This window comes from Grammomys surdaster, unplaced genomic scaffold, assembly GCF_004785775.1.
Source record: "Grammomys surdaster isolate TR1022 unplaced genomic scaffold, NIH_TR_1.0 205, whole genome shotgun sequence".
Lineage (NCBI taxonomy): Eukaryota > Metazoa > Chordata > Mammalia > Rodentia > Muridae > Grammomys > Grammomys surdaster.
In genome coordinates, this window is record NW_021604650.1 from 2,016,103 (window position 1) to 2,038,290 (window position 22,188).

A 22,188-nucleotide genomic window follows, 5' to 3' on the forward strand; every position below is an offset into this window, starting at 1 on the left:
TGGGGTTAGTATATGAAGGGTATCTATGGACAGATCCAAAGTTGCGCTTCCTTCTATAGCATGTATAAGATCAGAAATACTTAGTTTTGATTTTCTTGGCTACTTGGTACCTCCTGGCTGACCAAAGGAACACGGCTTGTATTGTTTGTTGTGAGGCAGGTCCCTTGGTTCATTTCCCAATTGCAAGAGATTATTACCACGCCAGACCTCCTTTCTGAGGCTCCACTCAATGGGAAGACGGATCTCTAGAACGAGCTGCAGAAGGCGCATAGTTTTCAAATCGCGCCTGCGCACTGCGATCCCCTAGGCTCCAGGACCGGTCGTTCTCCAGCGCTCGCTCTCGTGGGCCTGTGCGTGCGCGCACCCTCGGGCTGCGCCTGCGCAGAGAATCGAGAACCGAGTGTCCGGAGAAGCTTAGCGCCTGCGCGTTGCGGGCTTCGGGGGCCTCCCGGCCTGAGGGAGAGGAACTGGGAAGATGGCGGCTGTGGTGGAGAATGTAGTGAAGCTGTGAGTGATCTTTTTTTTTTCTTTTTCTTTTTTCTTTTTCTTTTTTAATCTCTCCTGTACCAGAAATCTTGTAAAGTGCCTGGGAGTAGAGAGGAAGGTGCGGGAAGAGAAAAGACAGAGAGAAGGACGTGCCCGGGAAGTCCTTGCTATGCAACTGCTGGTAGGGAGGGCAACAGGAGACTCCGGAGAAGGCGCTGGGCTGCTTTTGGAAACTTGTGGAGGCCGGGAGGGGAACACACCGGAGCCCCCTACGGGCGTCCTCCTCGCGGGCCGAGCCCTGAGCCGAGCTGCGGGCTGCGAACGAGAGGCTCACGGTCCTTGGCTCCTCTCTGGAGACGCGTCAGTCCCGCCGAGCTGAGGCCAGCGGCCCCAGGAGATCGGGATCCCCTCCCCGCCCACCGCCGTCCCTGAGGCTACAGGGTCCGCCGTACCTGCTAGGATCTTAAGATTTATGCAGCCCGGTGACAATAACCGGGAAATCCGGGGTACACGAAACTAAAATTGTTCTTGGGAAGAATTGGTCCAAGAGCAGATACAGAAGGGAAAGAACTTCGGGGAGTGGGAACTAGACCGGAACCAGACGGCCTTCTAGTCCGCAGGAGCCCCGAGGTGGGCGTTCTCTGTACCCTAGATGCCATTGTGCGGGTCAGATTTCGAGCAGAGCTGAAGTTAACGGTTGTTGGGGAACACAGGGGACGGGGAGTGGCCTGTTAGCCACTTCCCCTGAGTTAGAGATGTTTGGGGTTTTGATGAGTCTCCTCCTTCCTTCTTGAAGAAGAATTCGAGAGTTTTGGAACAGGGTGCCCGTTGGATTTAAGAATGATCTTCTCTTCCTTTAATGGCCATGTTTGGCATGATGTAAGGGTAGAAAAATTGAAGTGTTCAGCTGTCCAGTCAAAGCTTTTGGATTCTGGATGACAAAGTAAAGGTTTAGGAACTGTTCTGGAGGCCTTTTCGCAGCTGCATCTGTCTTTGTCGTGGACTCAGCTCCAATCTTCCCAAGAGGCTTTTTTTTTTTTTTTTTTTTTTGGTTAAGTTGCTTCTCCCCCGCAGCTTGGAGCCCTTTACTTGGAGAATGCTTTCCCACTTCCATTAAGCTAAGTGCCTTCTCTTGTGGCTTCTTTTTCTTTTTTTTAAACTCGCTTTTGGCTTCATCCTGCTGCCTCTTTCAAGCACCCCTCCTCCCAACACTATTAGCTTTGTGATCTGCCCACTCCAGTTTTCCAGCTCTCTTTAGGCTGACATTTCCCTCAATTTAGAAATGAGCTGTTAATTTAATGTTTTTATAGTTCTCCTTCTGGACTCAGATGTTAGGTCTTTGTTACCCTGCCTTTCTCTTTGTTGATCTCCTCTATTCCTGTGGAAGGGGAGTTGTCCTGTATCCCCCACCCCCACTCCCTAGGTTTCCTGTGAAAAGGAGTCACAGCTTTTACCCTGGAAATCTTACTTTCTAGAAGAATGTGTTTGCCAAGGTTTTCAGAATTAGCTGTTAATGGAGCTTTTCATATTGAAAGACGGTCTTGCAGAAAATGGAGTTGCCAACCCACTGGTGTAGTGTTTTATGTGTTGGTTGCCCATTTAAATAGAGCATTGCTGTTCATGCCTCTTTAACCAGTCACTGGTTCCTGAGTATCAGTGAGGTACTAACTTTCTTCTCCCCAGTTGTAGGTGCAGAAGACTGAACACCACTAACGTGTTCCTCACTGAAGTTTCTTTTTACAGAGAAGGCTTTGATTCTCACACCATTTTCACTCTGGAAAAATGCCTTTCTGATAATTTTTTTTAATTATTATATTATGCCTAAGTCTTCTGTCAGCTGACATTGAGGGAAAGACCACTAGCTCATCTTTTTCTTTCATTTTTGCCCTCTGAGAAGACTTTCTGTCTTAATATTTATTCATTTATTTATTTATTTTGTTTTTTTTTTTTCGAGACAGGGTTTCTCTGTATAGCCCGGGCTGTCCTGGAACTCACTCTGTAGACCAGGCTGGCCTCGAACTCAGAAATCCGCCTGCCTCTGCCTCCCAAGTGCTGGGATTAAAGGCATGCGCCACCACCGCCTGGCAAGACTTTCTGTCTTAATTTTCTGTTTTCCTCAAATACAATGGCATGGTTGAAATTGTATTATTAGAGTAAATACTAGTCTAAAAATAACCATGGCTGCCAACTAGCTTTTTAAACTTTATATGAGTTATATAAAGCTATCCATAGAATAACAGAAGCTTGAAATTCTTTGCTACAGAGTCTTGAATTTATGTGTACTCTCCTTTTACTCTCTTTAAAACGCATGCGCGCACACACACACACACATGCACGCATGCACGCATGCACACACATGTACATAGTTTCATGTGGCCATCTTTCCTACTAGAACACTTGCTTCACCTTCTAGAATCTCCCTTGACCTGCAGGAGCCCTGACTGGACATTTCAGTCATTCTTCCAGGCCTTCTTCAGCTGCCGTGCTCTGACTTCACAGTCTTAGCTCCGCTGGGCTGCTCCTTCCTTCCTTCCTTCCTTTCTTCCTTCCTTCCTTCCTTCCACTTGACTTCCAGTGTCAGTATCAGTCCCCATCAGCGGAAACAAAGGGGCTGCTGCTGCACTCAGCCTTGTTTATCCAACTTTCCTGTGTGGTGAGGACGTGGCTGCCTCCTAAAGGCGAGCGCGAGCAAATGTGAGCCTGCTCTCTGCTGTGCTGTGCTCGCCAACACATGCATACCTTAATTACAGTTATTCCTGCTTACTGAATCAATTCAAGCTGTACTTGTAGTGTTGCTGTGTGGTGTGTGTCTTTTTCATTTGCTGGGAACAAACTAAGCTATGTAGTGGTCTCTTGTGACTGCTCAGTGAAAGTCCCCATCAGATTCTGCATTAGGGCTTGTGGATGCAGCTTTAGTTGTAGGTTTTAGACACTGAGACCTTACTCCCTCTTGCTTTTCACGTCTCCTTCTCCCTACTATCTTTATCAGAATCCTGGTAGGTCAGAGCTTATCTAGTGGTAATGGGAATGCTATGGGAAAGAAGTCTCCTCTGCCCTCAGAGTTTGTTTTTTTAGGCTAGGAATGTGGCTCAGTTGATAGAGTACTTGCTTAGCATACAAGAGATCTTGGTTTGGTTAGCCAGAACCACATAGAACTGGATGTGGAAGTGCAGGCCTCTTGGGGAGATAGAGGCAAGAAGATCAGAAATTCAAGGTCATTGTTGACTACATATGGGGTTTGAGTCCACTATGAGCTACACGAGCCTCTATTTAAGAAAAAAGATTGAATATTTGGCTAGGATATAGCTCAGTGGTAGAATACATGTAGCATTTGGGAGGCTCTGCGTATGAGTCCCAGAACAACAAAAAGATTGATTGATTAAAGATATGAGTCCTTACAGACTTACAGCTTACTCTTCTGTACCAAAAAAGGTGGGGTCGTTGAACATGCTTAGAACCACAAAACCCCTAGCTCTCCAGTTTCTTGTCTTTGCTTAAAGTACTTAGAGAATCCCCCTCAGATTTCAGATTGCTTTCTCCAGGACCAGAAAATTCTGGGTGTCAGTTGTGTGACAGGAAGAGCCTGAGGTGGGCTTTAGTGTAACATTTTCCGTTAGTAGTAGTGTGCAGTGAGAGCGTTGAGGAACTTCTCTCCCAGAACACTGCAAGTTCTCAGTCACCTGTGGATCCATGTGGTCATATCCCATGACCCCTCTCAGTACCGCGCCTGCCGTTTTCCCTAATTACCTTTGGATTGTTTGTACATGAAGGGCTTTTAAGTTTTATCTTATGTGTATGAGTGTTCTGCCTGTATGTATGTGTGCCACATGTGTGCCTGGTGTCCACAGATGTCAGAAGAGGAAATCAGATCCCTGTAACTGCAGTAAATGGATAGTTGTGAACCACTCTATGGATTCTGGGAACCAAACCCTGAGAGGTCCTTCTCAAGAACAAGTAGTTTTTTTGTTATGTTTTTGGTTTGTTTGTTTGTTTGGTTTGGTTTTTTGAGACAGGGTCTCTCAAGTGTTGGCTGTCCTGGAACTCGATCTGTAGATGAGATTGGCCCCAAACCCAGAGATCCACCTGCCTCTGTTGGCATTAAAGGCATGTGCCACCAAGCCCAGCTCAATGATAGTTTGTTGTTATTTTTGTTTGTTTGGTTTTTGTTGTTATTTTGATTGTTTTTTTTGTTTGTTTGTTTGTTTTGTTTTTTTTTTTTTTTTTTTTTTTTTTTTTTTGCTCTCATGTAGTTCAGGCTGTCCTTACTTAACACCTATACCTCCCATGTGATAGGATCAACAGGTGTGTGCCACCATACCCGCCTAGTTTGGGTTTTGAGGCAGAGTTTTGCTATGTGGCTCAACTGGCCTTGAAGTCAGGGTAATATACCTTCCTTAGTCTTTCTGTTAGAGTTATGTACCACTATGCTTAGTAAGAGCTTTATTTTTTAGAACTGAATAGCATTTTGAGGGGTAGATCTACTAATAGTGTGCTAAAAATCTTGCAACAGTCCTCTAGATCTTGTTTGTTTTCCCCATTTGTCAGAGGAAGTTAATATCTACAGTAATGTCTGCAGCTCATATGCTTAGGTTAAGACAAGTAACATATTAACTAGCAAGAGTTGAACACATGAGAATCACAGAATGAGCAATTCATATCTTCCTTGCCCCTCCCTCCCCCGGTAGTGGCAAATTGAATCCAGAGCCCTGTGTAGACTGAGCAAGCTCTCTGCCACAGCTGTTCCCTTCTCCATGCTTCACTCTGTGTGAATTAAGATTTAAGTTTGACTTGGCAGGCTGAGACAGGAGGATTTTCATGAGTTCAGTACCTAGGCTGCAGAACGAAGGAGACCTTGTTGCAGGACAAACAAATATTTAAAAAGCTTCTGTCTGATTACACACATGATAAGATGGTGTGTCACACTGATTATTTATTATTAAAGGGCTCTGTCCAGCCCGTAGCAACTTGTCTTTCCTCGTGTGACAGCAGCTTAGTGAAGGTTCTTCATGTCCCTTGAGGTAGAATAGGAGGTAAATAACAAAAAAGAGAGTCTCTTAGACTCCTGAGCCTTTGAAAGAAGCAGTTGACAGGGAAGAAGGATGATGTGACCCCACACCTCTATGTTTTACCCTCCTGCAGCCTTGGGGAGCAGTACTACAAAGATGCCATGGAACAGTGCCACAATTATAACGCCCGCCTCTGTGCTGAGCGCAGCGTGCGCCTGCCTTTCCTGGACTCACAGACTGGAGTAGCCCAGAGCAATTGTTATATCTGGATGGAAAAGCGACACCGGGGACCAGGTAAGGTTGCAGGCTTCATGGTGACACAGGAGATGAGGAAGTATCTGCTCTCCCTTAGGAGATGGGGTAGTATGAAGCCCCCACTATGCTCACACCGGTAGGTGAGAATCGGGGAGGATGAAGCAGCCAGTCTTTGTTTTTGGCCTCTGAAGCAGCTATGATCTTGCAATGACTAAGAACAGTTGCATACTTCAGCTGACATTGTTTTCCTTTTCCATGAATTATCCCCACCTGGCCCAGGCTCATGTGTTCTGTATCACCTCCTTGCTCTAGAACTCAATAGAGTTCTCATCTACAAAATGTTTGCCATCATTTTTTTTAGGGCCGGATTAGGGCTTAATTGTTCTTCCTTTCTTTCGCAGGATTGGCCTCTGGACAGTTGTACTCCTACCCTGCCCGACGCTGGCGGAAAAAGCGTCGAGCCCACCCACCCGAAGATCCTAGGCTTTCTTTCCCATCTATTAAACCAGGTAGTGGCTGGGGGTGTGGCTCAGTTGCTAGAGTACTCACCCAGCATGCACAGGGCTCTCGGTTTAATATCCCATGATATTAGCCCCATAAACTGAACAGGTTGTATATTCCCATCTAATAATAGCATTGAGGAGGCTGGGGCAGGAGGATCAGAAATTTAAGGTCATTCTCTACTAATAGGGAATTTGAGACCAGCCTGGGCTACATGAGAGCCTCAAAAAACCATGAAATTATCTCAAAATAACACGGGCTGGAGAAATGTCTTAGTGCTTGTTGTGTGAACAACAAGGACCTAAATTCTAATCTAGCATTCGTACAAAAAGCTCAGTGTCCTGTAATCCCAAAACTATGTGTACAGAGCTGCTGCTTCTAGCCGCCAGTCTAATTCAGGGTTCAGTGAGAGACTCTAAGGCCCTGCAGGCAGAGTGTGTACCCTCTGCTCATCCAATGTCCTTCTCCAACGTGCGTACCCACATGTGTTCATACACCATACAGACATACACTACTTACATGTGCACCAAACTAAATAAAATAATTAAGAGTAAATAAGCCAAGTAAGGGACTCGCTTTCTAAGCAGGGCCATAGTCTGTATGACAAGAGACTTGCTGATCACCTGCTCTTCCCAGGCTCTGTGTTAGAACTTGCATATACTATACTTTCATCCTTCAAGGAGCTCGCTGTCTTAGTGAAAACAGGTAAATATAGCTGTATTCCAGTGCTGGCTGAACAAATCCATCTTGGTTCCTGGAGAACAGAAGTGGCTGGGTTTGACTTGACCCCACATGGTGTAGACTCAGCTTCAGCCTTTCTGAGTTAGCTTCATCTTGACTTGTTGCAGACACTGACCAGACTCTGAAGAAAGAGGGGCTTATCTCTCAGGATGGCAGCAGTTTAGAGGCTCTGTTGCGTACTGATCCCCTGGAGAAACGGGGTGCCCCAGATCCCCGAGTTGATGATGACAGCCTGGGCGAGTTTCCTGTTACCAACAGTCGAGCACGGAAGGTATGTTATTCTTATGGCTAAAGGACTTGAATAAGAATCAGCTCCTCTTTCTTCATGGGTCGGAGGGTTCACCCAGTTAGAACTAAAGCAGATCCATGGTAGAACACAAGCTTGTTGATGTGTAAGCCCTAGCACAAAAGACAAAATTAGCAGAAATGGGAGCTGAGGCTGCCCCTGCGGTCGTGTGCTCGGCTGGCCACCAGCTCTGCTCTGGCTAGCCTCCACACTCTTCCCAGCACAGGCTCACTCATTCACTCTTCCTCACACAAGGTTTGTTAGAGACTTTAGATGCCTGCTGTTACACAGGTGAAGAACACTTGGGTCACACCTGTCACCTGGGGATTACTGCTAAGTTTAAAGATGAGAAGAGCTAAGGCAGGTCCTGTGCTAAGTGTTTTTCCGTATGCTTCCTCTTGTACAGCCCTGTGAGGTAGGTCCTGTGGTTCCCATCTCATGGACAGGGAGGCAGAAGCAAAGCAGCTAAGACTTCCCTCAAGGTCAAGTAAGCAGCAAAACTCATTTAAAGTAGGACATGAAAGTTGGAAGCAGAGTAGGCAGGACAGGGTGTGGCTGCCTGGGGTACCAGGAGAGCTTTCTGGAAACCATGTTTGGCCTCTGAGAGATGGAGACACTCATTGTAGACTAAGGGAGCAACTTGAAGCGCCACAGAGGAAAGAAAGCACTCAAGGAAGCAGGAATGGGATTGCAGGGTGAAGAACGATTACGGGTGGGGTTAAGCTCCAGAGAAGCTTCTGGGTCGTTCTAAGTGGCTTATTCTAGATCACGAGGGCACTTGGGGATGTGTTTGACTTCTGCTCATTCAAATCTTGTGCTCCACGAAGCGAATCCTTGAGCCTGATGACTTCCTCGATGACCTTGATGACGAGGACTATGAAGAAGACACTCCAAAGCGTCGGGGGAAGGGGAAGTCCAAGGTGAGGAGCGAAGCACTATGGAGGCCCGTCCTTCCTTCTTGCTTTCTGCCTTGCTCTTCTGGCCAAGATACCTTAGTGAGGGCATCATCTTTTTGGTTTTCTTCGTAGAGTAAGGGTGTGAGCAGTGCCCGGAAGAAACTGGATGCTTCCATCCTGGAGGACCGGGATAAGCCCTATGCCTGTGACAGTGAGTGCCACCTGAGGGGTGGGTAGTTCTCGACTTGGACCTAGCTCCTGCTCTGGATGTGAGAGGAGGGGGGTCATGTTCTTGCACCAAATGGTAAAACAAGTCTGTGTTCTTGTCCTGCCTGCCGACCTGGCCTTTGCTTCATGGTGGGTGGGACCTGCATGCTCTGGGGAGAGATTTCTGTGGGTCCTGGGGTGGGAGGATGAGGGAACTAAAAGCAGGCAGGGTTGGCCTCATAGTGGGCAGCATCCAGATCTGCTGACCCATTGAGGCAGGGTACAGGGGCCAGCCCTGAGGGTTAGTGTCTGTCCTCTTTCCCTTTGCTTTGGCTTACCCTACTTCCGTGCCTCTAGCCTGAAGTGCCACTGCTGGGGTTCTCTCTCACTCGCTCTGTTTTCCTGCTGCTGCCGCCCTGTCTCAAATGGATCAAGGCCTTCTTCTCATGACTTTTCTTTCTGTCTTTCAGATAGTTTCAAACAAAAGCATACCTCGAAAGCGCCCCAGAGAGGTAGCTCTCTCAACTTTTCAGACTTGTGTTTTCCTGTCCCTTTTCCCTCTCCCCTTGTTCCTCCTGCCTTTCTCATTTCCTATGATACTAGCTTTGGAATCTCTGCAATGCTGTGAGGGTAGTACTGTGGTACCCCGGGTGTGCTCCATTCTCAGTCCTAGCAGCTGTCTTTACCATTGCTTGTCTCCCACAAACTTACTTCTATGGCCACTTGGCCTAGTAGTAACAGAACCCATTATGGATAGATGCATTTGATGTTCCTCAATCCAGACAGCAGATGGTCAGCTCATATCTCCCATCATACCACCACCTCCTCCCGTCCTCCCTTCCTTCCTGCTGGCCCCCTTGCTCCTCTTGGTGTCGTTGCTCAAGATAAAATGCCATGGAATCTTTCCTTGCTGGTTGGCGGGCTGGGCAGGGCACCAGTGTGGGAATGTATTTCAGTTTCTTTGGGGAGGTTATCCTGGCTGACAGTTAATAGGTGTTCACCAAGAGACCCAACCTCACCCCTTTGTCTGTTCAGTTGGGATTGGCGTACACAGGGTGGTATGAGCCTGCCACATTTACATAGCAGAAAAAGAGTCTGACATCTCCTTGTTACATCTTCCCTTTTTGCTGTAAGGCCAGACTGTAGAACTTTACCGACCTGGAGCTCCCAGACTTATTTCTGGGGCAAGTTGATGCAGCATGGGCTAAGTCCTTCTAAAAGCCAACATAGAAAAGTGTTGGTAGCTATTGTGTTTTAGAGAGGGAAGAGAATCCCAGAAACTAAAGAGGTCCAGGCCCTGATGCTCTCGGCTAAGGAGAAAGGACATCAGAGTAGGGATGCTGGGGGCAGAGGTGTTCCATGGGCCTCATGTGGAGCTTCATTGCTTGTCAGAGTGGGGAAGGCGCACTCTTGTGTCCTGATATTTCTCTGCAATCTTTTCCCAGTTTGTGGAAAACGTTACAAGAACCGACCTGGCCTCAGTTACCACTATGCCCATTCCCACCTGGCTGAAGAGGAAGGAGAGGACAAAGAAGACTCCCAACCACCCACTCCTGTGTCCCAGAGGTCTGAGGAGCAGAAATGTAAGCTGAGCTGTCAGGGCCATCAAGCGGGAGAGGAACCAGCCTGTTTATAAAAACCCCATCATATAGAGAATGTAGGGTAGCCCAGAGTTCCCTTGAACATCATCGAATTTTTTTTTCTCTTTCCCTATAGCCAAGAAAGGACCTGATGGATTGGCTCTGCCTAACAACTACTGTGACTTCTGCCTGGGAGACTCAAAAATCAACAAGAAGACAGGGCAGCCTGAGGAGCTAGTGTCCTGTTCTGACTGTGGCCGCTCAGGTACCTCCATCTTCAACGAGCAGGCTATACTCAGTGCCCAGGAACCTCTAAAGTGCCCTTACAGTCAGGCAGCCTCCCTTACCCACTCCCTGCTGGTTTCCAGCCACTTGTTTGACTCCCCTTCTCCACAGGGCATCCGTCCTGCCTGCAGTTCACCCCTGTGATGATGGCAGCCGTGAAGACCTACCGCTGGCAGTGCATCGAGTGCAAGTGCTGCAACCTCTGCGGTACTTCAGAGAATGATGTGCGTGCCCCAGCCTGCCTGGCGCTCCCCCAACTCCCTCCAAAGCGAGCTTTCTATCAGAGTGCACCCGTTCCTCCCTAACTGCCCCTGGGAACTTTATACTTGTTTAAAAAATTTGTTTCTTGGGCACCAACAGTCAGACATTGTTCTTAGCTATCAGGTCAGTAAATAAGACAGAGAAGTTTGTGCTTTGATGGAATTCGTGTACTTGGGGAACAAAGTATTGTGTGATACACCTTGAAGAAAATGAAACCAGTGATGTGCCAAAGAGGGAACAATGCCCGTAGAGGTTTGTAGTTGTATTTGCTTCTGGAGGAATCGAGGTTGATGTTGGAGTTTGGATAATACAAGGGGCACGTCCCAGAAAGTGTGGCTGGTGCAAAGGTCTAAGGTGGGCAAGCTGGCTGTATTGAGGCCATTGCTATCCACTAGATCTTTCTGAGTCAGGAAGGTGGACCAGAGAGGGGGGCATTGCTAGTTTGTAGGATCAGAAAGAGTCCTGGGTCTGGTGCACATTAAGCACCTAAGCTCTGCCCCATGCTTAGAGGGTGTTGTCTGAGGCTTTTTGTTAAGGGGGTGATACCTGTCTTTTCTTTTAAAAAGGTAACTGGCAGCTTTGTGGAGAAAAGAGTGTAGGAAAATAGTAGGCTTTGTGATGAGTTAGACGCCGGATGGATTGAGATGTACAGACTGACAACTGATCTTAGCAGCAGTATCATAACTTAGGGACATAAACCACTGACCTTTGTTCTTCCTCCTTGCCTTCTGCAGGACCAGCTGCTTTTCTGTGACGACTGTGACCGTGGCTACCACATGTACTGTCTGACCCCTTCCATGTCTGAGCCTCCTGAAGGTAAGTGGCCGGGGTTTCCTGAAAATACTTTATCCCAGAAGGATCCACAGAACCCAAGTAAAACATTGATACTGAAATTCGTGACTTGTATAGATCTGTAATTGTGTGGGTTTCAGCATTCTTATGTCTAGCAGCATAGATTTCATAATAAAATGATGTGTGGTAGATTAAAACAAAAATGTAATGGGGCTGGAGAAGTGGCTCAGCAGTTAAGAGCCCTGAATAATCCTTCAGAAAGCCTTGGTTCAATTTCTAGCATGCATTGGTCATTCACGATGGTCTGTAATTCCATTTCCAGAGAATCTCCTTCTCTGGCCTTTGCAGACACCAGACATATCTCTAGTAAAAGCTTATTTTCTTTGTTTTGCTTTTTGTAGTACTAGAGATAGAACCCAGAACCCTGTCCATGCTGGCCAGATGCCCCACCACTGAGCTATATCCCTGTATCCCTAACTCTTCAGGTTTTTTTTATTCAGAGTGCTGTGCAGTTGATCCATAGCACTTGTGTAGAGGTCAGGGGACAAAGTTTAGAGGTCAAGTCTACTTTCACTGTGGGTTCCGGGGGTTATCAAGTCATCAGGCTTGGGTCCCACATTTTTTGTTTTGAGATAAGGTCTCACTAAGTTGCATAAGGTAGCCTGAGCTAGCTCCGTAGCCCAGGTAGCCAGCCCTTGAACTTGAAGTTATCCTGTCTCAGCCTCTAGAGCAGCTAGGTTAGGCTTGATGCAGTCATGTCTTTGGAGAGGTAAGATATTTCTCCAGGAGTATTATCCAAACCTCATACTTAAAATTACAGTTATAAATTCTTTATCAAGAATTAGCCAGCCGGGCGGTGGTGGCGCACGCCTTTAATCCCAGCACTTGGGAGGCAGAGGCAGGCAGATTTCTGAGTTCGAGGCCAGCCTGGTCTACAGAGTTCCAGGACAGCCAGAACTACACAGAGAAACCCTGTCTCGAAAAAAAACAAAAACAACAAGAATTAGCCAAGTGGCTGGGCAGTGGTGGCAGATGCCTTTAATCCCAGCACTCAGGAGGCAGGTGGATCTCTATGTTCAAGGCCAGCCTGGTTTACAGAGAGAGTTCTAAGGCAGTCAGGGCTATACAGAGAAGCTCTGTCTTGGGGGAAAATATTGTAGTTTCTCTGGAGTCTTTTTTCATGACCTTTTTTCTACCTTTGAGGCAATGACTTTTTTGTCTAAAATTGGGAGCATTTTAAAAACCTATGATTGGGCTGGCAAGATGGCTCAGCAACCAAGCCTGGGCAACCGGAGTTTAAGAGTTTAACCCCTCAAATCACATGATAAAAAGACAGACTAGACTTACAAGTTGTCTTTCACATGCATGCTATGGCACATGTCCCCAAATAAATAAATAAATTTAATAAACTAAAAAAAGCAAAACACTTGTGTCTGCTCAGACTGTCCTGTGAGCCCCTGGGCTACTGATGTGACAAGACTAACAGTCTGGCATTTGTTTGGGGACTGTCCTTGCATTCAGTGTGTCCATCTCCATGGAGAATAGTTTTCATGTGTATTTTTAGTGTATATTAAGAGTATTTTGTCTACATGTATGTCAGTGAGTGCCTGCTACACTACATGAGTGCCTGCTGCCCTTGGAGGTCAAGAGAGGAAGCATCAGATCCCCTGTAAATGGAGTTAGGGATGCTGTGAACCACCATGTAGGTGCTGGGAACTGAACCAGATTCTCTTTAACTGCTGAACCATCTCTCCAGTTCCAGTTTTCACGGTTTTGAAAACCAAGCAGTTCCCTCAGCTCAGGATAACCATGGAGTGGCTGCTGCAGAACTTCCCTGTCCTCCCTGGGGTGAGGTCTGTGGAGTAGAATGCCGTAGATGGGATCTTGTGGGATCCACCCTGACCCCTCTGCTTCTCCATAGGAAGTTGGAGTTGCCACCTGTGTCTGGATCTGCTGAAGGAGAAAGCGTCCATCTACCAGAACCAGAACTCCTCCTGATGTGCCACCCCGCTCCCCTGCATCTACCGCTGTTGCTCTCCTCTCTACCTTGGTTTTCATTCCCCCCCTCCTCTTTCATTCGGTAGTCCTGCCAACCTGCCTTTGGCAACAGCACAGGAAGGTGGCAGCTCTGACTGCCTCTGGCCCCAAGCCCTCAGGGAGTAAGGAGCAGCATGCTGTTCCAGGGCTGACCTGTGGGCCCAACTTCTCTCTGTTCTCCAAGAAGTGCATTCACTCTACCTGCCTTGGGCCCAGGACCCTGGTGATTACAGGGCTCAAATGGGGTCCTCTGAGAAGGAATATGAGAGCAGCTCACTTGTCTCAAGCCTTGCCTAGCCCCACTCCCCACCTCCTCTAGTTTCCAGGGTTTTGCCTCAGAGATGACCCAGGCTGGGCCTTTCCTGAAAGCAGCTGGAGTGAGCTGGCTGAAGTGGCACTTGCCCAGACCTTTTCCTATCCTCCTTCTGCTTCCCTTTGCCTCCTGCCAAAGCAGTCCTCTGTCCTCTGTCATGCTACATGGGGTTCTGTGCTTGAGCTGGAATGCTCTCGGGCGCCTCCTAGCTCTGCCTTGTCCCACAAAGGGACAAGCAGCTTCAACCTCTCCTTCCTGTGCTTGGCTGGCTTGCTCACTGGTGCTCTCTGGCTACCCAAACATTTCCCATTCTCAGAACTTCCTGTCTTCTGCCTCCTTCCTTATTCCCTTTGGTTTTGTAGGGAGAGGGACAGTATCGGGGCTGTGCCAGCAGCTTGGGGGGCGCAGGGAGAAGTTGGATAATGTGCCTGTTTTTAACTCTATAAAGAAGCCTACCTCCAAAATCCCCTTTTCGTTCTTCCTGGACCTGGGCATTCAGCCTCCTGCCCTTAACTGAATCAGGAGCCTCTGCCTCCTGCCTGTGTATCCTGTCTCCCAGGACATGGGTTGGTCCCCTTTCCTTGCACACTAGCTAGTAGCTGGTAAGGTCTTCACACCCTGATTTTTTTCTGTTTCCTGCTTAGTGGCACTGACATTAAGTAGGAGGGGACAGTCCATGCCAAGATACTCTGGAGTGGGCTTCCCCCTTGGCTGTGAGCAGGCCCTAACTGTTGTTTTCTGCAAAGTTGAGGCCCCCTCCTCACATATTTAGTTCCTGTATTCAAAACATTAGTAAAAATAAACATTTTTACAGAGCCTTCTGCTGGATGGTTTGTTTCCTGACTCCTTGTTGAAAGGTCATTTCATTTCAAACTTACTTTGGACAGTAGGGTTTTTTGTTTTGTTTTTGTTTTTTGTGTTTTGTTTGTTTGTTGTTTTGTTTTGTTTTTTTCAAGACAGGGTTTCTCTGTGTAGCCCTGGCTGTCCTGGAACTCACTCTGTAGACCAAGCTGGCCTTGAACTCAGAAATCTGTCTGCCTCTGCCTCCCAAGTGCCCGGCTTTGTTTTGTTTTAAATTGAGACAACTTTTTCTCCCCAAATCAAAGTTTTTGTTAAACTCCACCTTGTAAAGAAGATATAAAAATTATTTTGTTTTCTTACATAAATTCAAATTTATAACAATTTAGTGTTATAAAGAGTGAAACTGCCGGGCAGTGGTGGTGCACGCCTTTAATTTGCTCATGTAAATACTCATCTTCATCCATTTACAAACCTATCTAATGTCATCATGGAACAAGAGAAGCTTCCAGGCAGATGATGAGGGCAGCCAGAAGGAGAGTAACCTCAAGTCTTGTCATCTGATGTACCTTTTCATTGCCTGTAGTATTGCTAAGCCAAAGCAGAGTTCCAGAGCCAGAACTATCCACAGTGTAGCCTTCCAGCAGTCCCAGGGAGTTATGTGCAGATGGTGAGTTTATATCCAGCCAGACTAGTGCTTTGATGTTGGATGTATGTAGAATCTTGTATGTATTAACATTTTAACTTTTTTTCTTTTTAAGATTTATTTTATGTATGAGTGCACTGTCTGCATGTACACCTGCAGGCCAAAAGAGGGCATTAGATCGCATCATAGATGGTTGTGAGGTACCGTTTGGTTGCTGGGAATTGAACTTATTAGGACCTCTGGAAGAGTAGGCAGCACTCCAGCCCCTATATAAACATTTTAAAAACATGAGCTTGGGGCCGGACAGTGGTGGCGCATGCCTTTAATCCCAGGATTTGGGAGGCAGAGGCAGGCGGATTTCTGAGTTCGAGGCCAGCCTGGTCTACAGACTGAGTTCCAGGACAGCCAGGGCTACACAGAGAAACCCTGTCTGGAAAAACCAAAAAAAAAAACAAAACAAAACAAACAAACAAAAAAAACCCCATGAGCTTGGACATGGTGGCACAGGCCTTTAGTCCAGCACTCAGGAGTCAAGGCTAGGCTGGTGGACAGAGCAAGTTCCAGGACAGCCAGGCTAATATGAGTACACTGTTGCCGTCTTCAGACACAGCAGAAGAGGGCATTGGATCCCATTTCAGATGGTTGCAAATCACCATGTGGTTGCTGGGAATTAAACTGAGGACCTCTGGAAGAGCAGTCAGTGCTCTCAACTGCTGAGCTGTTGCTCTAGCCCCAGGAGACCCTGTTTTAAGAAAAAGTATTTGTGTGCTGGAGAGTTGGCTCAGAGGTTAAGAGCACAGACTGCTCTTCCAGAGGTCATGAGTTCAATTCCCAGCAACCACATGGTGGCTCACAACCATCTATAATGAAATCTGGTGCCCTCTTCTGGCCTGCAGATGTACAAGCAGGCAGAACACTATACATAATAAATAAATCTTTAAAAAAAAAGAAAGTATTTGTATGAGTATATGCATGTTAGTGCAGAGGCAAGGTGAGAAGGTATATCCATGGAGCTGAAATTACAAGCAGTTTTGAGCCACTGAACTCTGGTCTTTGTGGGTTTGGGGGTGTTTTGTTTTGTTTTGTTTTGTTTTGTTTTGAAGGAGTGTTTTGCCTGCATATATGTTTGTATACCAGGTATCTGAGATAGCTGGGAACTGGAGTTAAAGATGGTTTTGAGGTGCTGGGAATACAATCCAAGACCTTTAGAAGAGCAGACAGTGCTCTTCACCATCTCCAGTTCCTGAACACTTGTCTCCTGTTTGAACTGCTGAGCTATGTCACCAGGCCCCTTTGTTAAAGCACTTTCTTTTTTCCCCCATTTATTTATTTATTGGCTGGCATTGCATCCCTATTGCAGAAAAGCACTTTGAATGTGAGCCTGATCACCGGAATTTTGTCCCTGCATCCCAGATAAGGAGCTGGATGTTGTGTGTCTGTTCTTCCAGCACTCTTAGAGGGACATGGAGGTGGAGACAGAATCTGGAGGAAGCTTAACATCCAACTGGGAGTGTGCTACACAGCAAAACCTTTCCTCAACAAGGAAGGGAACCCCCTCAGACAAAGCTATCCCCTTATTTCCACACTAGTTATGTCATGTGTGCACCTACACACATACAAAAAGCATACAAACGCACACATGAATGTGCACACATATTTGATACTGTTTGTTTGTTTTCTGTGTAGCCTAGGATAGCCTCAAACTTGTAATCCTGCCTCACCCTTCTGCAGTACTGGAATTACAGGCTACCATGCCTGACCTTTTTTTTTTTTTTTTTTTTTTAGATTCAATTAAATACTTACGTATCATCTGAAGTGTCTTCAGATTTTTCTGGAATACCCTAAGGTCATTGTTGCCGATAGAAAGCTGAGCCTTGGCCTGCTACTACACGGAGTGGTCTGGACTATGCACTGCCTGTTCTGCTATGTAGGCCAGGAGTACAGGGAGTCACGCAGTTATCCTTGGCAACTGAGTAGTCTTGAGGGCCAAAAAAGAAATGTGCAAATGAGACCACTAAAATAGATTTAAGAGAAAATTTTAAGTTCGCAGGAGACGACACTTGGAGAGACTGACAGCATCCGCTGGTAAATGGATGGGCTCAAAACCTATGGAAAAGTGGGGTTCTGGCTGTTTAAGGAGCAGGGAGGGCTAAATTATCTGCACCTAGTTCAGAACTAAATGTTAAGGTGGGAAATGACTAACATGGGGTTGAAAGTGTTTGAGCCGCCGCCAAGGCTGCGGTCAGCAAGAGACTGGCATTAATGCCAGGTCTTCCCGCCAGACCCTTGCTCTGACTCCCGCCCCTCCGCTCAGGAAGCTCCTCCTCCAGAGGGCTGACGAACCGCCACTTCCACATCATCCAATCAGGTGCAGCTGGAGGCGGGACAAGTTGCCTCTGATGGCTAATCAGGTTTGTTAAGGCGGGGCTGCAGAGGGGCGGCGAAGAGGTTTTCCCAGCCTTGAACGACCCGGGCGCTGGCGGCGCGCGGGCCCTGCTTTGCGCGCGCCCGTTCCTGAGCAGCCCCTCGGCGCGCTCTGCCCTCGGGGTCGCGGCGCCCGTCCCTCTCTGGTTCTGTCGAGGCTCAGGAACCTGACTGGGACAGGGACTGGAGCCGCGGGACGGCGCCTGGAGGTGGGTGTGGAGCGGGAGGCGGGGTGGGTGGGCTGGCTGGGTCAACGCCTGTGTCGGTCCAGCCGACTGACTAGGGGTCAAGGCGGAGCGAACCGGAGTGCAGAACACAGCTCAGGAGCTGCCCGCGTCCTGGCCGGTGCTCCCTTCTCTCTGATACACCTCCAGGCTATCACCCGGCGGAGGACACTTCTTCCCTTTTGCTGCCCTCAGCCTCCTCACCCTGTCGCCCTTTGTCGTCTTGGCACCTTCACCCTCCTTCAGGTTGAACCATTGACTAGCTTTATCACCCCGCCCAGCCAGCACCAAATTGAACTAGCGCCTTCAGACCCCATCCATCTGGCTTTGTCATCCGTACCACCTCACCTGTTCACCTCAACTCTGTCCGTTCAGTCTACCAACCGCCTTCATTCAGCCATCAAAATTCAACCTAGGCCTCATCTCCTCTCAGGAGTCTCCTTCCTGGCACCCTGAGTGTCCCCCTACACCTGCCTTACTCAGCCTCAGCGCCAGGCCTCTCCGTTGTTGCTCCTTTGTTGTCTCTACAGCTGTCTCCTGTTTGTCTTTACAGCTGCCCTTTGGCCTCTATTCATCCTTCCACCCCAGCCCAGAATTTCCTCTGCCTGGGCCAGCTCTGTTCTAGCAGTCTAGCTCTCTCCTCCCTCAGCCTGGCCATCCCGTGTCTCTTTTAGCTGGTCTGGTTTGGATGCTCTGCATATGATAGCCTTGTGCTTTCCAGCTGATTGCTCTGACCTCAGGAGTCCTGTACTACTCTTCTATTCCTCTTGCCCTCAGCCTATTGCACGCTCTCCTACTTTTCTAACCCCAGCAGGTTCCCAGGGAATCATGGAGCTGAACACCAAGAAGAAGCTTCACGCTCTGTCCCTGGCTGAAAAAATCCAGGTGCTGGAACTCTTGGATGAGTCCAAGATGTCCCAGTCAGAGGTGGCCCGGCGCTTCCAGGTCTCACAGCCCCAGATCTCACGTATCTGCAAGAATAAGGAGAAGCTGTTGGCCGACTGGTGCAGTGGCACAGCCAACCATGAGCGGAAGCGGAAGCGTGAATCCAAATACAGTGGGATCGATGAGGCTCTACTCTGCTGGTATCACATTGCCCGGGCCAAGGCCTGGGATGTAACGGGGCCCATGTTGCTCCACAAGGCCAAGGAACTGGCCGATCTCATGGGCCAGGATTTTGTGCCCAGCATTGGCTGGCTGGTCCGCTGGAAACGCAGAAACAATGTGGGCTTTGGGGCTCGCCAGGTCCTTGTCCCTCTCTTCCCTCCTGAACCTCCTCCTGCAGTTCTCCTATCTCAGGCCCAGCCACCTCTTTCTCTTAAAGACTTCTCACCAGAAGATGTTTTTGGTTGTGCCGAAGTACCCTTGTTGTATCGAGCAGTGCCTGGCAGAGTGTTTGAATGTGATCGGTTGCAAGTATTGCTGTGTGCCAACAGCAGAGGCACAGAAAAGCGAAGAGTATTTGTGGGTGGGCTCCAGGCTGCCCCAAGATGCTTCTTTGGGGTCAACACTGAGGCACTGCCTGCCTCTTATCACCCTGACCTAGCCATTCCCTGGTCAGAGTGGCTGGCACAGTTTGACCAGGACATGGGACAGCAAGGCCGACAGGTAGCCTTGCTGCTGGCTTCTGGAGTGGTAGAAGAATGGTCCAGCCCTCCTGGACTCCACCACGTGCGACTCCTGCCTCTCTCCGCCTCCAGCACCACTCCTTCCCTTCCTGGCTCTGTGGTTTTGGCCTTTAAGGCCCATTACCGTCACCGTCTGCTGAGCAAACTGGCTGCCATGCAGAGTGGGAAAGAGGGCACCTCACTGGCTGAGGCGAGGGCCAGCATCACAGTTTTGGATGCTCTGCATATGGTAGCCGCAGCTTGGGCCAAGGTCCCTCGCCAGCTTATTTTGAGTAGCTTCATTCAAGAAGGGCTCGCTCCAGGCAAAACACCCCTGTCTCTGGACAAAGACACTGAGATGTCACCCGTCCCTAGTGGCCTGAGCCAAGAGGAATTTTCTCACTTTGTGGACCTGGAGGATGAGGACCCAGGGCCCAGAGTGTGCAAAGAGGAGACTGGTACTGAAGACAATGGGAGGGAAGAAGACAGCTTTGAGCCCTTGCCCACCAAAGCTGATGCCCTACAGGCACTGTGTACCTTGAGGAGGTGGCTGGAATGTAACAGCACCTCTGCAAAACTCTTGGAGAAGTTCTATGACTGTGAGATGGAAGTGGAGCAGCTCTGCTGTCTGTGAGGAGCCATGACTGCCTGCAGTCTCCCTCTCCCGTTTCCCATGGAAACGCCTCTCCAGAGGCAGACGGGCTCTCTCCTGTGGAAATAGTATGTGCACACGAGAAGGAAGTCGGAACACAAAGTCTAAGGTCAGAGGAAAAGTTGTTCAAGCCTACATCTCCAGATGGTTCCTCAGGAGTGGGAATCTGGGCCTGTAGCTTCTAGGTCCTGGTAAAACTTCTAGAGCTTTGTGGGGAGTTAGTCTAAATAGGGTAGAACCTAGAAAGGTGGACTTCCTAACAGTGGCCCCATTCCTTGAATTTTGTGTCAAAACCACTTCAGCTTCAGGAAATAAAGTTTTTACCACAAAGTCAGGGTATAGAGTTTCTTTTTACTTTCTTTTTGGGATGTGGTCTTGTGTACTGGGCTGGCCTTGAACTTGCTCTATAACTGAAGATGATTTTAAACGTCTTAATCTGCTTGCCTTCCCCTCCCAGGGCCAAGATTATAGGGGTTTGCTATCATTCTCTGATTTATGTGATGCTAGGGATTAAAGTTAACCCAGGGCTTTGAGCCTACTGAGCTCGCTCTGTACCAACTGAGTTGCCACCCCTCCCCAACACCTTCTCAAGGCATGGTTTACATGAGAGAAGGATGAAGTCTTTATCAGGAAGAATCCTTCACACATGGACCCTCCTCTTGGACCACACAAGAAGACAACTTGAAGACAAGTCTCAGGTGACCAGACCTTTGCAGTTCTTATCACTTCAGCATCAGACTGTGGTGCAGAGGCCAAAGGCAGAGCAGGGCGGTGAGCTCTGGAATAGCAGTTCATTCACTTCACTTTTTCATCCATTGATTCATTTCACTACAGTTCCTTTTGTCACAACCTCCTATGTGACAAGATTGGAAAGGAGACATCTCTGCCAAGCAGGACCAGAAAGCAATGACAGGCTTGTGCAGAGTGCTTTGGCCCCACAAAGCCTAGTGAAACCCAGTAGAAGTGAGCCGGTTTTGATGCTGGTTGGGGGTGGGGGGTGTTGTTTTTGGTTTTGAGACAGGGTCTCACTATATGTAGAGCAGGCTGACCTTAAATTCTCAGCGAGCCACCTGCTTCTACCTTCTGAGTGCAGAGATTAAAGGTGTATGCTACCATGCCCAACCTTGTTTTTCTTTTTAATTTTTATTTATTGTTTATGTGGGGTGGGGGAAGCTCTCGTACGCACGCACACACACACACACACACACACGCACACTTGGTTCTCTCCTTTCTCCTCTATGTGGGTTTTGGAAACCAAACTCAGGTCTCCAAGCCTTTGTGGCAAGTGCTTTTACCTGCTGAGCTGTCTAACCACCCAGTGGTGAGGTTTGATATTAGACAGCTGAATAGAGAGAAAAGTGGAAAGGCTAGCAAGCATGGGCCGACTGGAGTAGGGGAGCACACCTGAGTGTGGCATATGTGGAGGTGAGATGTTCTGAGAGCCCAGTAAATTGAACAGCTAGTAACCTGTATTAGTAGTGGTTGGCTATAGTGTTTGTAATATAGGTATATTACACACACTGTAATGAGACACTTAACTGAGAGCTATTTGAAGTCTAGTACTTTGACCTATGACCAGGTCATTCATTACACGGGAAACTTGTTTATATTGGCAGATACCATGTAGCTCTTATCTGTTCCATGTCGAGTTTATCAGTCACCGTGGCACTCAGAGCTGAACTGTGTTCTCCCCGGTCAGTGGAGAGGTCAGTCTCAGAGGATGGATGCTAGTGTGACACAAAGGAGAACAGGGTGCAGATCAGTTATTCATTCATTCGGTTGGGAATGAAACCAGGACCACTAAAGCCTTTTGCTTTTGTCTTTTTTTTTGTTTTGTTTTGTTTTGTTTTTTTTTGTTTTGTTTTGTTTTTCGAGACCGGGTTTCTCTGAGTAGCCCTGGCTGTCCTGGAACTCACTCTGTAGACCAGGCTAGCTTCAAACTCTCAAACTCAGAAATCCGCCTGCCTCTGCCTCCCAAGTGCTGGGATTAAAGGCGTGCACCACCATCGCCCGGCAAAATAAATAAATCTTTTTAAAAAATTATTAAAACCTTACAAATCTTAAAAAAAAAAAAAAAAAAGCCGGGCGGTGGTGGCGCACGCCTTTAATCCCAGCACTTGGGAGGCAGAGGCAGGCGGATTTCTGAGTTCGAGAGTTTGAAGCTAGCCTGGTCTACAGAGTGAGTTCCAGG

The 22,188-nt window shown here is 48.0% G+C and overlaps 2 protein-coding genes across 3 annotated transcripts; both read left to right on the top strand.

Annotated features, from left to right (window-relative positions):
• The first annotated feature begins 423 nt into the window (after nt 1-423).
• Nucleotides 424-14,467, top strand: Dpf2 (double PHD fingers 2). Of its 2 annotated transcripts, XM_028771087.1 has the most exons (12): nt 447-507; nt 5,626-5,786; nt 6,149-6,256; nt 7,097-7,260; nt 8,103-8,195; nt 8,304-8,382; nt 8,849-8,890; nt 9,824-9,961; nt 10,095-10,223; nt 10,355-10,467; nt 11,239-11,320; nt 13,218-14,467. In XM_028771087.1, the coding sequence occupies exons 1-12, from the start codon at nt 476-478 to the stop codon at nt 13,292-13,294; spliced, it is 1,218 nt and encodes a 405-aa protein (XP_028626920.1). In that variant the 5' UTR covers nt 447-475; the 3' UTR covers nt 13,295-14,467. The 2 variants fall into 2 exon arrangements, with proteins under 2 accessions (XP_028626921.1, XP_028626920.1); XM_028771088.1 differs by lacking the exon at nt 8,849-8,890 and having other exon boundaries at nt 424-507.
• A 3,097-nt stretch (nt 14,468-17,564) lies between these two features.
• On the top strand, nt 17,565-20,073 carry Tigd3 (tigger transposable element derived 3). Its single transcript, XM_028771295.1, has 2 exons — nt 17,565-17,723; nt 18,553-20,073. Exon 2 carries the CDS (start codon nt 18,567-18,569, stop codon nt 19,977-19,979), a length of 1,413 nt encoding a protein of 470 aa, XP_028627128.1. The 5' UTR covers nt 17,565-17,723; nt 18,553-18,566; the 3' UTR covers nt 19,980-20,073.
• The last annotated feature ends 2,115 nt before the right edge of the window (nt 20,074-22,188 follow it).

What these genes read in the sequence shown, in the direction of transcription:
- Dpf2 (XM_028771087.1), top strand. Translation starts at nt 476, where the DNA reads ATGGCGGCTGTGGTGGAGAATGTAGTGAAGCT. An exon ending in TAAGCCCTATGCCTGTGACA is followed by an intron (nt 8,383 to 8,848) that starts GTGAGTGCCACC and finishes TCTGTCTTTCAG; the next exon opens with ATAGTTTCAAACAAAAGCAT. An exon ending in CATGTCTGAGCCTCCTGAAG is followed by an intron (nt 11,321 to 13,217) that starts GTAAGTGGCCGG and finishes GCTTCTCCATAG; the next exon opens with GAAGTTGGAGTTGCCACCTG.
- Tigd3 (XM_028771295.1), top strand. Translation starts at nt 18,567, where the DNA reads ATGGAGCTGAACACCAAGAAGAAGCTTCACGCTCTGTCCCTGGCTGAA.